The sequence below is a fragment of the Solanum lycopersicum genome, chromosome 9, assembly GCF_036512215.1.
Source record: "Solanum lycopersicum chromosome 9, SLM_r2.1".
Taxonomy (NCBI): Eukaryota; Viridiplantae; Streptophyta; class Magnoliopsida; order Solanales; family Solanaceae; genus Solanum; species Solanum lycopersicum.
The window spans coordinates 57,620,033-57,637,004 of NC_090808.1; the positions used below are offsets into that span (position 1 = coordinate 57,620,033).

General features: G+C 42.6%; 1 protein-coding gene across 1 annotated transcript; it reads left to right on the plus strand.

The window, feature by feature from the left end:
• The first annotated feature begins 11,365 nt into the window (after positions 1 to 11,365).
• Positions 11,366 to 16,429, plus strand: LOC104649327 (uncharacterized). The gene is made up of 4 exons (XM_069289591.1): positions 11,366 to 12,816; positions 12,986 to 13,313; positions 13,397 to 14,534; positions 14,622 to 16,429. The coding sequence occupies exons 1-4, from the start codon at positions 11,366 to 11,368 to the stop codon at positions 16,427 to 16,429; spliced, it is 4,725 nt and encodes a 1,574-aa protein (XP_069145692.1).
• The last annotated feature ends 543 nt before the right edge of the window (positions 16,430 to 16,972 follow it).

The window sequence follows — 16,972 nt, forward strand, 5'->3', positions numbered from 1 at the left end:
CAAGATGAACATACTCTACAGTAGAGCATTTTTGTAAGACTCCAAAAATGACTTAGGTGAACTAGAGTCTAACATGTTGATTTTGATGGTATAAGGTCCTAAATAGGTCTAATATATGGTATAGAGGTAGTAGCTAAAGTATTAGGTGCATTGGAAGTCAAACGTCAAGGGACGACTAAGTCGGTCGACGACTAAGCCACATATGCGCCTCATATATGGTTTTATATGATATTGAGTGATCCATGAGGTTTTAAGGTCTATAAATGATTTATTATAGCATGTATAGGAAGTTTATCGAGTTTCCTGGAGTTTGGAGGTCAAACGTCCAAGAACGTCCGTGATGTTCGAAAGATGTGCCTTGAAATGACCTTGTGTGTCTAGGTGTGTTTCGTCGAGTTTTACGTGTTAGTATTAGATTAAATTCATGTAAGAGGTGTTAAAATCATAGAATATTGTATTTGGGTTGGTAACGTCCGGAAAATTATCCCCAAGGACCATCCAAGGGTCCTTGAGGAAAAACCCAAACTCTATGTCAAGACTGTCCCAGGCAGCCCCAAACGACGGAGGCATCGACGGCTCGTAGACCAATCGACGCCCCGTCAATGGGTAGCATCGGTATAGACTTACTCTTGGGAGGAAGAAGGACCTTGATAAGTCTTTGACCCAACCAACGGATGGACAGGTCCACAAACGGTCTGTCGACTTACCACCGTCGTGGTCATGTCCCTGCAGGTAGTTTCACTACCAAGCTAGGGGTGAATCTGTAAATTCACCCCACTTCAAAAAATATACTTTGGCGGTTCCTAAGGGGTATATTGGGTATTTTAAATGTTTATATAAGTGTTAAACACATTGAAGACTTCATTCTTCAAAATCAAATTCCCAAAATCTCCATTGAAGTTCAAAGTGAAGGAACAACTTGGAGGTGACGTTTTGAGTGGAAATTCTTCATCAAAGTGAAGAATTATCATCATGGAGGCATGGATATTTATCCTTGAAACTCTCTTCATCAAGGAGCCCCAATTCTCAAGATGTTTTCAGATTTTCTAAAGTTTAATTGTCCAATTTCATGATTCTACCATGGGTTCTTGCATTAATGATTTCTAAACATTGAATAATGATTTAATTGATACTGTATTGATGATTTTAATCTAAGTTCCCTATGAACCCATGAATTGGATGAACCCTAGATTTTGACTATGTTATGGGTTATTTGATATTAACCTAATGTTGTTGAATTATAGTGTAGATTTCTATGAGCTTTCTAATGATGTAAGAATTGTGTTCAATTGATATTTAGGTTATCTTAGATTGTTGAATCTCTATTGAATTGACCTACTTTTATTGATTATCATAGTTTCTACATTGAATTATTGTTCATGGCCATTAGTAAGGGCCTTATGCTATTGAATTGGAGGAATTAGCATCAAGTTGAGGTGTTCAGGATGTTGAGGGGGTAAGATGTCCTATTTCTCTTATTTTGATGTTATTTATACTTCAATTATGTTTTAATTGGTATGGTCCACTTATGGTGGCGGTGTTATGTGAATTGTTGTGGCCTTGTCAACGTTACTTTATGCAATATGATGATCATGACCTTGTCGTCACTACTTGAAGTAATGTTGCTTTTTTGTGTAATTGATTATGTGAAGTATGATGATATATATCTACTTGTTAAGCAATGTGAAAGTATGTGTGATCTATTGATGTTATGTAGGTAATCATGTTAGACTATGACTATGAGCTTATATGTATAGTCTTAGATGTTTGATACATATTGTTCCTACTTGACTATATGAGTTATGATGGTTATATTGATAATGATATAGTAATGTATAGGATGACATTAAGAAGATATGGGTCATTCCTAAGTGCTTTAAAGAATGATATGCTATATGCAATAAAGTGAAAAAATGTAGTTTCTTGTTTGGTAGACTTGTGTCCCTTACTTGATATATGAATGAATGCTATGAGGTTGTTGACACCCAATTTTTGACCCACACTGGTATAAATTAATTATCGAGCTTCGTGAGTTTTTCAAATTGTTTAAGTTAATTAGTTTTATAAATCTTGCGAAAAAAATATAATAAATATATATATATATATATATGTGTGTGTGTGTGTGTGTGTATATATATATATATATATACATATATATGTATATGTATATATGTATATCTTAAGTTTAGAAAGTATTCTATTAAACTAGTTTACTTTAAATCACGACTATATTTTGAATCATTATTTTATAATTTAAATAGTTATGTTACTAAATAAATAGGCTCGTTAATAAATTTATACCAAATTCGTTTTTAAATCAATTGGCCATTAAATTTAACTCTTTTCCTTTAATCCTTTTTGAAGAACTAAATCCAGGCGGCCCATTTCTCTCCTTCTCCCAGCAGTCCATTCCCTTTACTTAATTCCCAGGCCCACCCGTTTTTCCCTCAGCCCAAACTAAAGTAAAGAACATCCCAAACTCCCAACCCATTAAATATTCTCATCCAACCCAACCCTTTAAAATTATAACCCGACCCAGAACCCGCTCCGACCCGACCCGAAGCCCTTTCCCCTTTCTTCCTCCCTCAGACCCCAAACGCGACTTACAGCAAGCAAAAAAAACGCAGCAATTAACAGACCCAAAAATGGAAACACGAACCCCCCACGCTCTCTCCCCCTCGCGTCTCTATCCCTCTCTCTCCCTCTCTCCCGCGCCCCCCTCACGCGTCCCCCTCACTCTCATCCTCTCTCCTACGCAGCTGCGCAACGGATCTTTGGAGCCGTTTCTCTTTCTGCAGATCGTACACTGGCAACTGTGAGGCTGGAGATTTTGTCCGTAGTGCCGAGATCGCGCCACGTAGCTCGCTAGTACCACGGAATCATCCTCACCCTTCACCTCGTCTCAAACTCCCTTCCCGCTCGAATCGTTTCGTATAAGATTTGAGGGTTTTGGGATTTTGAATTGGAATGGGCCTGAGTTGGGTTTCGTTCCAGCCCTTTTACCTTCAAGAACCCTAATCTCCTCTATAAATACCCCTCCGAAAAACGTTGAAGGGGTTGAAAATTTTTTTTTTGGAAATTTGGGGTGAGAACTTTATCAGCAAAGACTAAAATTCTGAAAAGCATTCCATTTGTCTTTCTTGTTTTATTTCCGAGGGCGTAAGGAAGAGAGGAATCGTATACATTTAGGTGTGAAATTTCGAAGAAGAGACTTCCGAAGGATCGAAGGTCTCAACTCTGTTCTCGCCGTTCACTGTTTCGTCCTAGTGCGTCGTTCTAGCATTGGTTTACGCTTGTTTCCGAAGTCGTGAAGTCGTCGCTTAGCCTGCTCGTCGGTTCCAGTCGCTGCTCGTAAACAGGTAACACCCATCTTGACTCTCGACTTCTAGTTGTATGTGTTGTTTACACTTTATTGTTTAGGTTGGTTTTAGCTGTTGTTGACTCGATGCACTGCAGAAACTGTTTGAAAGTTCGTGGTTATGTTGTTCCATTTCTGTTTGCTTACTGTTTTCCCCTTCCGAACACCCTCGTTCATGTTTGTTTTTGACGCGATGATTCCCTGCCACGAATAGCGTCTTCTCGAGTTACTAGTTCGAATCATTGTAGACGCCGCTGCTCGTCGACTGTTGTCCCTTTGTTTCCCCGCGAGTCAAGTGTATTTAGTTGTTATGTGTTAAGTCGCGTCCTGTTTTCGTTGCTAGATGAGATATCATATTTGTTGATTGTATCGTTCACTCTGTGAGTTTTTTGGTGTTGGTTCGGTGTTATTTTGAAGTGAAGTGGGCGTTTTAATCTCTGTCACATGTTAGCCGCGATATCGCTTTAAGGCTTGCCAAATTTATCTAGTATGATTGTTTCCATCGCTTTGTATACGAGTTGAGCTTAGATGCCATTTTACCTCGTGTGTGTGCTCTGTGATAGTTCTGTTTGGGTCTTGATTCTCTTTTCCTCCACCCCGAAATGGTTTTAATAGATGTTCAAGTGGGCCTGTATTTTTCATTTAGCCAATATGGTTTATCTTTTGCCTTAGCCTTCTCTTGTTCCGAGCTTGTTCCTTCTTTTACGTTCGAGAACGGTCTAATTTTGTAGAGTGTATAATGATTTTTTTTACCATAAGACGACTTGAATGCTTCTATTTCAGTATATATTGAATAAGTCTTAGGCTTAGTTGTTTCCTTTCAAAACTGCAACTCTCATTCTCTCATGCTTAGCCGTGCCTTTCTTTTTTTTGTGTTGTCTCTTTTTTAGCATCGTTTCTATCTGATTTTTGAGTTTGAGTTGTATGTTATCTGTTCTCACATGCGCCTAAGGTTTTAGAATCGACAAAGCCTAAAAGGGTTATATGCTTACAAGTGTTAAGTTACCTGTTAAATGTTAATTTTCTGTTTGTGTGCAAACAATCTTGGTCACTGTGTGTTTAAAAGTATTAAATCTGGCCTTAATTTTCCTTCAAAGTGGTTCACGCATGCAGAAACCTTTACTCATAGGAAAGTTAAAAGAATGGAACTTGTTAAAAAGATAATAATAAATAAATAAGTAAAACATAAATTTTAGCCCACATTGTGATTCTTGGAGTCGTGCTCAAAACATTTGTATGTATGTTACACCTGGAGTTTTGTTTCCTTTTTCTTCTATTCCCTTAGTGCTTATCATGAACTTCCCTCTAATCTATTGTTCAAGTATTATTTCATTAACAATGTCTGACGGATGTTAGTATTTTTATTATTTTATTTCCTCTCATAGATATTAACCACTTATCTTACTTTATGTGGCATGTAAAATCTGCTCGAGTTCTCCATGAACTCTCTCTCTCTGCATTTCGACAGAGTCGTAAAGACTCATAATTTTATCATCGAGTCAAACCTATAAGGCAAGCATATGAGGATCAAAGTTCCAAGAAGATTGAAGGAATTCGAAGGCGTCGGATTAGAATACCCTTTTTTTATTTTATATTTTTGCATTCTATTTGTAATGGACCTAAGCCCTCTTTTATTGTTATTTTTGTAGGTTTAGATTAGGACAGGTACGAAAGAAAAATGGGTCAAAAACCCAAAAGCAGGTGGGTCCAAGTTTCGGCCAAGGTGAACAGAAACCGAAAACTTGGACCCGAATCTCTCTCTCTCTCTCTCTCTTTATTATTTGCTTTACGCTTTTTACTTGAATGTTGTTAGTCTAGAATTAGGAAACTCCAACCTCATCGAACGTCTTTGTTTTATTAAGCTCAAGTAAAAAATATTTGAAACTTTGAAAGATAGATGTTTAAGTTAGGAAATCACTTAGAGTTAAAGTTTTAACTTCAATAAAATATTCTAAAAACAAATTGGAGAATTCGTTTAAAGTAAGTTTCTAATAAAGTTCTATAAACAAAAGAATTGCAAAAGTTAAAACAAAAATAGTCAAATATTGTTAATCGCCGGAAAACCGTAGTTAGCGGAGCGTCTTAGGTGCTTTAAACACCTTCCTAAGACGCTAATAGGAATTCCGAACTTCTTTAATATTTTCAATCGATTTTTTCTGTTATGTCTTTTGAAAATTAAAGTTTTCTTAATTTTCCTTAAAAATTAAGTGGCGACTCCTAAAAAGTCTAAAATAAAACAAACTCTTTTCGAAACCAATTTTTCGATAAAACAGAAATGGCGACTCCGCTGGGGATTTTGGAGGATTCTAACCTTAAGATTAACGTATTTGATTATTTGTGATTTATTGTTTAAGTGTTTAAATTATTTAGATTTTAACTGTTGCATGCATAACATACATGCTTCTGTCAAACGACACTTGTTACATTTTTTACTAAAGGACGATTATGCAGGTTCGCAGTCGTTCGTTAACCAAAAATCTTCTCGGGGCACCCTGACGAGTGTAGTTGACTACTTGATAGTCAACGATCGTTAATTGTCCCAGCCCAAGTAGTCCGCTTGGGTTACCCATTCCATTCTAAACACAACCCACTCTTAGTCAAACTAGGATAGAGCGAAACCAAATCCCGAAAAATAGCGCATTGGCCTAAGATGACCCGACACCCAAGGAGTGTTGGGCCCATTAGAAAAGTCCACCTTGAGTCCAAAGAGCCTACGGCTCGATTGGACGTTCATGTTTGTTGTTTAAATTTGAAGGATGTATTGCGTGTTTAACTAGTTGTTGTATCGGGGGGATTGAAAATTAACTAGTTGTATGTTTTTGTAGATGTCAAATCAATTCCTTCACTTCAAAATGGTCACCCAGGCACCCGACATTCTTCGAGTGTGGTGGGGCAATCTTAAGGAGTGTCAGAAGAGAGAAATCTCGATTTACTTAGGTCACCTACCTTCGATAATGAACTTCAAGGTATGACCCATGTTTATCGAGGTCATTACCCGATTTTGGGACGATAAGAAGATGGTCTTTCAATTTGGAGACGTCGAAATAACACCCACATTAGAATAGATCAAAGACTGCCTTGACTCGATTGGGACATGTGGCAAAAGATAAAACCTCCCGATCATCACATTCTCCTGCCAGATAGGCCAACCGAGGCTGAACTAAGAGACATATTATCCTTAGTGAATGCGAATTGGGTAGCGACTCACAACATTCCACTAATGAGGTTTTTCGAGAGGTGGGGGCACGACAATTATTTTAGACTGTTCCCGGATGAATTTCATGATCACAGTACTTGTAGGCAAACTCAAGCTATCGCTTTCTCTGCATGTCTTTTGGGAACTATGGTGTTCCCTAAAGACGAAGGAAAAAAGATCGACACACGGGTAGTAATGGTAGCAAATGCCATGTTCAGAGGAGTCGGCAGAAAGTCTGAAGAAAAGAAATACTACTGCTTGGCCCCAGTCATCTTGTCCGAAATTTATCGATCCTTGAGTCTGTGCAAGAACGGGTTCTCGTTTTTCCAAGGTTGCTATATCTTACTCCAATGGTGGTTGACAGAACATTTATGTAAAAGAGACAACCTCCAGCCATGGGAGTCGGCCGAACCGAGTCAAACAAGTCCTCTCGATAATTATGAGTTCTACTTGAGCATCCGTAAATTTCCAATTCACACCACCAGGGATGCGTGGGCAAGGGTATTTTATGATTTGAAAGAAGGAGATATACAGTGGGTATTACCGAGCTTCAAATCCCAGATGGTAGCAGCACAAGGGGCCAAACTCCCATTTTTAGTCCTTCCCGGCATCAGAGGGTTGCGTCCTTACAACCCGACGAGAGTGATGCGGCAATTTGGGAAAGTCCAAATCATACCCGTCCAAGGAGATGCCAACTCTTTCATAGTCGATTACAACGAGAAGGACAAGATACCTTTCGCTAAAATTATCCTCCAGGAATGGGCCGGACGTGTCAACATGAAGTGGGAGATTACCGAAGACAGGTATGGAGCTGGGTATATTGACGAATACAAGACATGGTTGCATAATGTTTTGCATGGTGTAGTGGATCCAACACCACGCACGGGTCGGAAAATCGAAGACGTGGAGACAAGGCTCCAGATTAATGCGTACCATTTTCAGCAAGAGTGGGACCGAAGGGAGCAGGAATTTCATAAGAAAGAACAGGAATTTCAACAAAAGGAGCAAGCGTACCAACTCCAGGAATTAGAAAATCAGAGACTTTTGGCGGTGACGTCACAAGAATTAGCTGACACAAGGACTTGTCTAACGCGTTTGGACACTATTCTGGATGAGCAGATGAACACCTTACGAGCCGTACCAACATCTTCGAAAGCTGCATTCGCTGAGCCATACGTGTTCACACGCAAGTGCATTATCCGAGAAGAAGTGGAGAAGGCCAGAAGAGGAGTTGGATCATCGACCTTTTGACTCCCCTGCGTGGGATTTATTTTATATATGTATTTGCACTACATCCCCTTCCCAAGATGTATCCCGTTTGATTTTGGTTGTGTAATGAACGCTATGACATCTAGTGAAATTTGTTTCGTGGGTAATATTACTTATTAAATGGCGCAATACATCCTTCAGATCGCTAGGCCTACCCTTGGCACAAAAGGGTCACATGCATGTTTAGGACACGATATATTTGTTTAAATGTTTGTGTGTTATGTTGCTTTGAATGAGGATATCATAGACCCACTCCTAGCCAAAATTCCAAAGAGTACACAGAAGTCACTATTCCAAATGTTCGACCAAATTCCCAAGTCTCAAGTTTCTCACGAAAAATCCATCTCCCATACCATAAATCCTAAATACCGTTCTATCATCTCAGGAAAGTTGAATCATCGCTATGGATAAAGGCAAGAACGTCCAGACGGAGCTCACTAAGGAGGAATTGTGAAGAAAGATCGAGCGGGTCACTCGAGAGATTCAGAAGGTTAAAGAGGAAGGACTCAAGGTAGAAATGACCACGACAATCTACAAAGCTGCGGTCACGACTTTGGATGAAGATCTGGCGTCGCAGATGAGAAGAAAGAAGGAGGTTGAAATGGAAACTGAAAGCCTAAGGAAAAGGTTGAACTTGCTTCGTTTGGAGATACACGAAGGAAAGGCGAGAGAAGCGAAGATAGATATTGAGACTGCCGTGTTGTCGGCCAGAAGTGCGGCACTCGACGAGGAATTGGCGACCCATAGCAACTTAAAGGGTGGAAAATACCTTGCCCGTGATCAGGGAGCAGATAATAGTGGCCTCAGTTGTGAGGTAATTGAGGGAGATGATGAAGAAGAAATCGTCTACAAGCCTCCATTTCCGACTGTCTGAAAGGAAAGGAATGACGCAGCCACAAGACAAGAAATCGCCAAAAGTTGTCTTCTAGAAATTTCAATGTTGTTTTTCAATTCCCTTGTAATCACAATGAAAGAATGAATGAAAATTTTCCATCCTAAAATCCGAACTACGTTGGGCCTAAATTCTCCCCGTGAGATACGTAGGCAGCCTTCCCGGCCCGGCCCCTATCACAGAAAATTTTCATTCTCCTCCATGTTTCGGAGATACGAAGATAAGATCAACGGGCATCGCACGATAGCTGCAAGAAGACCATAGCTCAACGTGATTCAACTTTACCGAAATAATGTCAAAACAAACAAATTCCTGTTTGTTCAAAATATATTTCCTTCCTCATTCGTGGGTTAAGATATCCTCAAACAAAGCGACTTGTATGTTTATCTGTTTTATGTGCGATATTATGCATTTTATACTCTGGATATGCACTAACAAATTTGCCTTTGAGTTGTTTTTACCTCTCAGGTACCTTTTACTGATCTGTGTCGATAAAGCTGGCAGATCACCCCTACTTCACCAAATCAAAAGGTCCCGCAGATTCCTTCCCCGGACCAAACGCAAATACAGACATGGGAGACGACAAAGAAAAGTCAGCCTCACGGACGTCGTGGTGGCTCAGCCTACCGCGGCAGAGTAGAATGAGCTTATTGCGCAGTTAATGCAACAGATAGCAGATCTGAGGGTAGAAATGCAGCAAAGGCAAGATACGCCTCCACCGGGGTTTGGCCCTAACTTTCTCGATGCAAGACCTCCTACGTACTTCCCCTCGTCCAACGCGGATCCTACTCAACACCGTCCATCGACACCCGTGCACAACCCGTCCGGGATAGATATGACCACCCAAAATCCCCAATACGCCTCAGTCTCCTATCAAACTCCCTCACCACTTCCAAACAATCCTCCACAAATGCCACCACATCCCCAAAATACTCAAGCAGCCCCACTACCCCAAAATCCTGCCGCCTTCAATTCCCAAACACCGCATCCCCACTTAAACCAAAATACCAATCCCTAAAATTATCCACAAAACTATCAAACCGCACAGAACGTCCCAAGCCCTTCCATAGCTCCACCCCTCCCCAAAAGAACCACTTTCCAAGTCCCTGTCCCGGCCGAGCATGAGGTGCACGGCTCCGAGTTGGACCATTATGAGGAGCAAGAAAGAGAGTGGAGGGCGAGGGAACAAGCGAAGGTAGACATAAAGGAGGAGATCAAGAGGGCAATGAGAGAATTGCAATGTACTCCAGACGTAGCCGGGTTAAGCTACGCAGAACTATGCATCCACCTAGACTTGAACCTACCTGAAGGGTTCAAGATCCCAAAGTTTGATACTTTCGGAGGGGTGGGCAACCCCATGGCACACCTAAGAGCGTACTGTGACCACCTCGTGGGAGTTGGCAAAGACGAAGCGTTGCTGATGAGGTTGTTCAGCTGAATCCTATGTGGTGAGGCCCTGGAGTGGTTCACGTCACATGAGACTCGACAGTGGCCCAGTTGGAGCGCACTGGCTAAGGATTTCATTGACAGATTTGCATACAACGTCAAGATAGTCCCTGATCGGTACTCCTTGGAGAAGATGAAGTAGAAACCCACAGAAAGCTATCGAGAGTTCGCGTACAAATGGAGGAAGGAGGCAGCGAGGGTGAGGCCTCCGATGACAGAGAAAGAGATTGTAGAGGTGTTCATACGGGTGCAGGAGCCCGAGTATTATGACAGAGTCATCTTATTAATCGGCGCCAAGTTCGCCGAGATAGTCAAGGTAGGTGAGACTATCGAAGATGGCCTGAAGTCGGGAAAGATAGCCCGGGTGTCTGCATCGCTTGGGTCTTCCGGACTGGTAAGGAAGAAAAGAGAGGAGGTTAACGCTATCTCACACGGAGGAAGAAAGGCCCCTAGAAGCTTACCACGTCCCCAAGGCCGCTCCAACCCTCCATCAAAGCCTCATCAAGCCTACCGTCCACAATCAAATCATTCCCGCCACTACAATGCTGCCCTCACTTATCTAGATCCCCATATATTGTCGTATCAGAACCCACCCCAAATTTCCCAAAACTTTCCCTCCGTATACCCAAACTACCCCCAAGCTTATCAAGTCCCTCCCCCTTATCACAATGTCGCTCCCAGCTGCGCTAATGTACAACCAAGTTATCGAGCGCCTTCTCCTGCATATCAAATACAAACCCCAGCATATCAAAGCTCCCATCCAAATTACCAAGCTCCAATGCCAAACTACCAAACAAAGCCCTACCCCAGAACCCAAGCTCCACGCCCAAATGCCCACAATTACCAACAAGTCCCTCCCCCTCAACAGAGCGGGTATAATTCCCCCCGCCCCAGGTTTGAGAAGAAGCCCTTTAGAAGCTTCACCGTGTTGGCTGAAAGCAGAACCAAGTTGTTCGAAAGATTGTTTGCGGTCGGATACATCCATCTCGTGGGGCCCAAGCCCGTGGATGTCAATTCCAGATTCTATAGACCGGAGCAGAGGTGCGCTTATCATTCCAACAGTGTTGGACATGATACAGAAGACTGTATCAATCTCAAGCACAAGATCCAGGACTTGATTGACTAGGAAGTGGTCTCCCTCCAGCCTGCGGCGCCAAATGTCAACACGAATCCATTGCCAAATCATGGGGGATGAAACGCCAACATGATAGAAATTGACGAAGACGGGCGTGAAGCCAAGAGAATTACTCCTGTTGTTCAGGAAGACTTGGAAAAGGCTGTCGCTTCTTTGAGCGTCAGGGAAAAGGGAGAGTTTGTCATTCTGGCACCTGCAAAGGCTGTTGCCTTGGTGCCCACAAAGACTCTCGCCAAGCCCAAGTTTGTTATTGAAACGGTCGTGGCTCAAGTCATGACCAGATCTGGAAGATGTTACACTCCTGACGAGCTTGCTCTCGGAGGACAAAAGAAAGATCATACCAAGAAACCGATCAGCGAAGCAGAAGCTCAGGAGTTCTGGAGGAGAATGCAGCCCAAGGACTACTCCATTGTCAAACACTTGGAGAAGACTCCAGCCCAGATTTCATTGTGGGCCCTATTGATGAGCTCCTGGTCACACAGACAGGCTTTGATGAAAGCCTTGGATAACACGTATGTGCCCTCAGGTACGAGCAGCGACAATGTAGCTGCTATGATTCACCGAGTCATTCAGGGACACCGCATCAGCTTCTGCGATGATGAACTGCCGGCCGAAGGGAAGGGCCAAAACAAAGCTCTACACATCACCGTGATATGCCGCGGAAAGATCGTCAACCGTGTTTTGATAGACGATGGATCTGGCCTGAACATATGCCCCTTGTCCACACTGAAGCAGCTGAGGTTTGACTTCGGAAAGTTGGAGCAAAATCAGGTCAATGTGAGAGCATTCGACGGTGTGCAGAGAGACACGTTGGGAGCTGTAAACCTGACCATCCAAATGGGCCCCATGGAGTTCGAGGCAAAATTCCAGGTGTTGGATATCGACACCAGCTATAACCTCCTTTTGGGTAGGCAATTCATTCACATGGCTGGATCCGTCCCCTCCACTCTCCACCAAATGATGAAACTGGTGTGGAAAAATGAAGAACTGGTTATTCAGGGTGAAAAGGGCCACTCAGGCAAGCAGGTGCCAATCTTAGACGAAACACCGCAAAATTTGGATTTTTACACGGTAGAGTTGGTAAATGCCACCGATGGGGGCTTGGCCCCACAAACTCCCATGCCGGCCGTGTACAGAATGATCGCCATGGTGATTCTACAGAGCGGATTCGAACCAGGTTTTGGATTAGGAAGGAATGCACAGGGGATCATCGAGCCAGTTCCGGTCCTTACTACAGGATCAAAGTATGGTTTGGGGTACATCCCTACAGATGATGATTTGAAGATAAAGAGGAAAAAGCACCAAGAGTTTACTAAGCCAATCCCGCCTCTCTATCAATCCTTTCCGGTCCAGGAGCATGTCGAGCCTGAAGACAACGGGGAAGGAATCTGTGGCCTTTTCAGGGAGATTAACGCTGTTATTGAGGAGGAGGTCGACCCAGCTGGCATTCGTGATGTGGAACCAGGGGAGATGTTGCAGAATTGGACTTCTACGCCAATCCTAATGTCCCGGACTCTTGGGTAGAAAGGACTTATTTCATGCATAGTAAAATCGGTGGTCGTCCAGAAGAGGCCCGAGACCCAAGTTCGCATTTTGTTTGATTTAAATGAAAGCCTCCTTATTTTGACTTTGTTTATTAAATTGCTTGTTATATGTTACTTTTCTAATTTTGTCTGTTTATGATTTCAGTAACGTAAGTTACAAGCCTGCCAATGTCACGTCATGTCATGAGCTAAACAAGCAAAATGAGGCAAATGACGATGAGGTTGACGACTACGAAGAAAGTGGGGAACCAGACCATGTTGCAGAAGAATTTCGACAGTTCGAGAATCTACATAAACCGAGTCTGGAGGAGACAGAAACGGTGAATTTGGGAGATTCAGAATGTGTCAAAGAGGTTAAGATCAGCACCCACCTGAATGAGACTCATAAGGAGAGCCTGGTTCATCTGCTTGCCGAATACAGGGATGTGTTCGTTTGGGAAGTCGTTGACATGCAAGGGTTGAGTACCGATGTCGTATCTCATAAGCTTCCTATCAACCAGGATTCGAACCGGTGAAACAAAAGACTCGGAAATTCAAGCCTGAATTGAGTTTGAAGATTAAGGAAGAAATCACCAAGCAGATAGAGTCTCGACTGGTAGAAGTAACGCAATACCCAACCTGGCTGGCCAATGTCGTTCCGATCGCCAAGAAAGATGGAAAAATCAGGATTTGTGTCGATTACAGAGATCTCAACAAGGCTAGTCCAAAGGATAATTTCCCGTTGCCGAATATCCATATTTTGATTGACAACTGTGCCAAACATGAGATGCAGTCATTTGTGGATTGTTACGCAGGTTATCACCAGATTTTGATGGACGAAGAAGATGCAGAGAAAACGGCCTTCATTACCCCTTTGGGGGTATATCACTACAGGGTGATGCTGTTCGGCCTCAAAAACGCCGGTGCCACTTACATGAGAGCCATGACGACTATATTTCATGACATGATTCACAAGGAAATTGAAGTGTACGTGGACGACGTCATAATCAAATCCCGCGAGAGTTCGGATCATTTGACGCACCTGAGAAAATTCTTTGAACGTTTGCATCGGTACAACTTGAAGCTAAACCCCGCCAAATGTGCTTTTGGAGTCCCAGCTGGGAAGTTGTTGGGGTTTATAGTCAGCAGAAAAGGTATTGAGCTCGACCCTTCCAAGATTAAAGCAATTCAAGAGTTGCCTCCGCCGAAGACGAGAAAAGAAGTGATGAGTTTCTTGGGGAGGTTAAACTATATCAGCCGGTTTATAGCACAATCAACAGTGGTATGTGAGCCCATTTTCAAGTTGTTGAAGAAAGACGCCCCAACTAAGTGGATTGAGGAGTGCCAGACCGCTTTCGACGCTATCAAGAGCTACTTGTCTAATCCACCAGTATTGGTTCCTCCACGAGAAGGGAGTCCTTTGCTACTGTATTTGTCGGTTTCAGATAGTGCATTTGGATGTGTACTGGGTCAACATGATGAGACAGGGAAGAAGGAAAGGGCTATCTACTACATCAGCAAGAAATTTACTCCGTACGAGTCTCGCTACACTTTGCTAGAGAGAACATGCTGTGCTCTGACGTGGCTTGCCCAGAAGCTGAGACACTTTTTGTCATCGTATACTACATATCTTGTCTCCAGAATGGATCCATTGAAGTATATTTTCCAGAAAGCGATGCCGACCGGGAAGTTAGCTAAATGGCAAATGCTGTTGAGTGAGTTTGACATCGTGTATGTGACTCAGAAAGCAATAAAGGCACAAGCTTTGGCTGATCATCCTGCGGAAAATCCCGTTGACGAAGAGTATGAACCTCTCAAGACATATTTTCATGATGAAGAAGTGTCATTTGTGGGTGAAGATATCTCTGAAGCTTATCCAGGTTGGAGATTATTCTTTGATGGAGCGGCGAATCACCAGGGTAAAGGTGTTGGAGCAGTCTTGGTATCAGAATCTGGTCAACACTATCCTATGGCAGCCAAACTGCGATTCAACTGCACAAACAACATGGCTGAGTACGAAGCTTGCATTCTCGGCTTGAAAATGGCCGTTGACATGAACGTTTACGAGTTACTGGTTATTGGAGATTCAGACCTCTTAATTCATCAGGTTCAAAGAGAATGGGCTGTGAAGAACCCGAAGATTGTACCTTACGTACAGTACGTACAAAATCTGTGCAAAAGGTTCCGCAAGATCGAATTCAGACATACTCCCAGAATACAGAATGAATTAGCTGATGCTCTTGCCACCATCGCTTCAATGATCAAACACCCGGATACTGATTACATCGACCCATTGGATATAGACTTGAAGGAACATCCAGTCCATTGTTCACATGTTGAATCAGAACCAGATGGTTTGCCTTGGTATTTCGACATAAAGAAGTACTTGGAGTCTGGAGCATATCCAGAAGACACTACATCTAATCAGAAGAAGTCGATACGTCGTATGGCCCTCAATTTCTTTCTGAATGGAGAAGTCCTGTATAGGAGAACTCCAGATCTGGGTCTTTTAAGATGTGTAGACGCTTCTGAAGCTGTGAGACTTATTGAACAGATGCATGCTGGAGTTTGTGGTACACACATGAACGGGCTTACTTTAGCAAGAAAGGTTCTTCGAGCCGGTTATTTCTGGATGACTATGGAGAACGACTGTTGCAAATTCGTGCAAAAATGCCACAAATGTCAAGTGCACGGCGATTTGATACGGGTGCCGCCTCACGAACTTAATGCTATGAGTTCACCTTGGCCATTTGTAGCTTGGGGAATGGATGTCATTGGTCCTATAGAGCCAACCGCTTCCAATGGGCATAGATTCATTTTGGTTGCCATTGATTATTTCACCAAGTGGGTGGAAGCAGCCTCTTACAAGTCGGTAACCAAGAAAGTGGTGGTTGATTTTGTCCGCAACAATTTGATATGCAGATTCAGAGTTCCAGAATCCATCATTACTGATAACGGTGCAAATCTCAACAGTCATCTGATGAAAGAGATATGTGAACAATTTAAGATTATTCACCGAAGGTCAACCGCTTATCGCCCTCAAATGAACGGAGCCGTAGAGGCCGCCAACAAGAACATCAAAAAGATTCTGAGGAAAATGATTGAGAAGCAGCGAGGTTGGCATGAAATGTTGCCATATGCTCTACTAGGTTATCGAACAACCGTCAGAACATCGACTGGGGCTACTCCATACTTGCTAGTATATGGAACCGAAGCAGTCGTACCTATTGAAGTCGAGATACCGTCACAAAGGATCATCCAAGAAGCTGAGTTAAGCAACGCTGAGTGGGTTAGCAAACGGATTGATCAACTAGCTTTGATTGATGAGAAGAGAATGATCGCTGTTTGCCATGGCCAGTTGTACAGACAGAGAATGACTCGCACTTTTCACAAAAGAGTAAGAGCCAGAAATTTTGAAGTTGGTCAGTTGGTCCTTAAGCGTATTTTTCCTCATCAAGACGAGTACAAAGGAAAGTTTGCACCAAACTGGCAAGGTCTGTACATGGTTCATAAAGTACTATCGGGTGGTGCTTTGGTCCTGTCAGAGATGGATGGTGTTGTATGGCCCAAGCCTATCAACTCAGATGCTGTCAAGAGATATTACGCTTGAAGTTTTGTTTTGCATTTTCTGTTATTTACTTGTAATCGTTCTGTTTGCTTGTATTTGTTCAATTTGAATTATTATCCCTCTTGTAACGAACTACGTCTGACCTGAATTCTCGAGAATGAGATACGTAGGCGGCCTATGTCGGCTTCGGTCATCCCATTTACCCTCTTTATTGTTTTTTTGTATCTGAACTACGTTCGACCTGAATTCTCAAGAATGAGATACGTAGGAGGCCTTTGTCGGCCTCGGTCGGTTTCTTTGTAAATTTTATTCTTGTTAACCTTTAAGGAGAACTACGTTTGACTTGATTCCTGCCTCAACGGGATACGTAGGCTCCACAAGGACTCGGTCATATGTCTCGTAAATACTATTTTCCCCTTCTACAATAGAAACTGGGATAGAATTTTTGAGAGGGACTCAAAAATTCTCCAGAAGGAACCTTCTCTTCAGCGGATCAAACTAAAGACATTTCGAATTTGCGACTGGGACAGAATTTTTGAGAAGATCTCAAAAATTCCGAGATCTTTTCGGTTACAATGGAAAGAT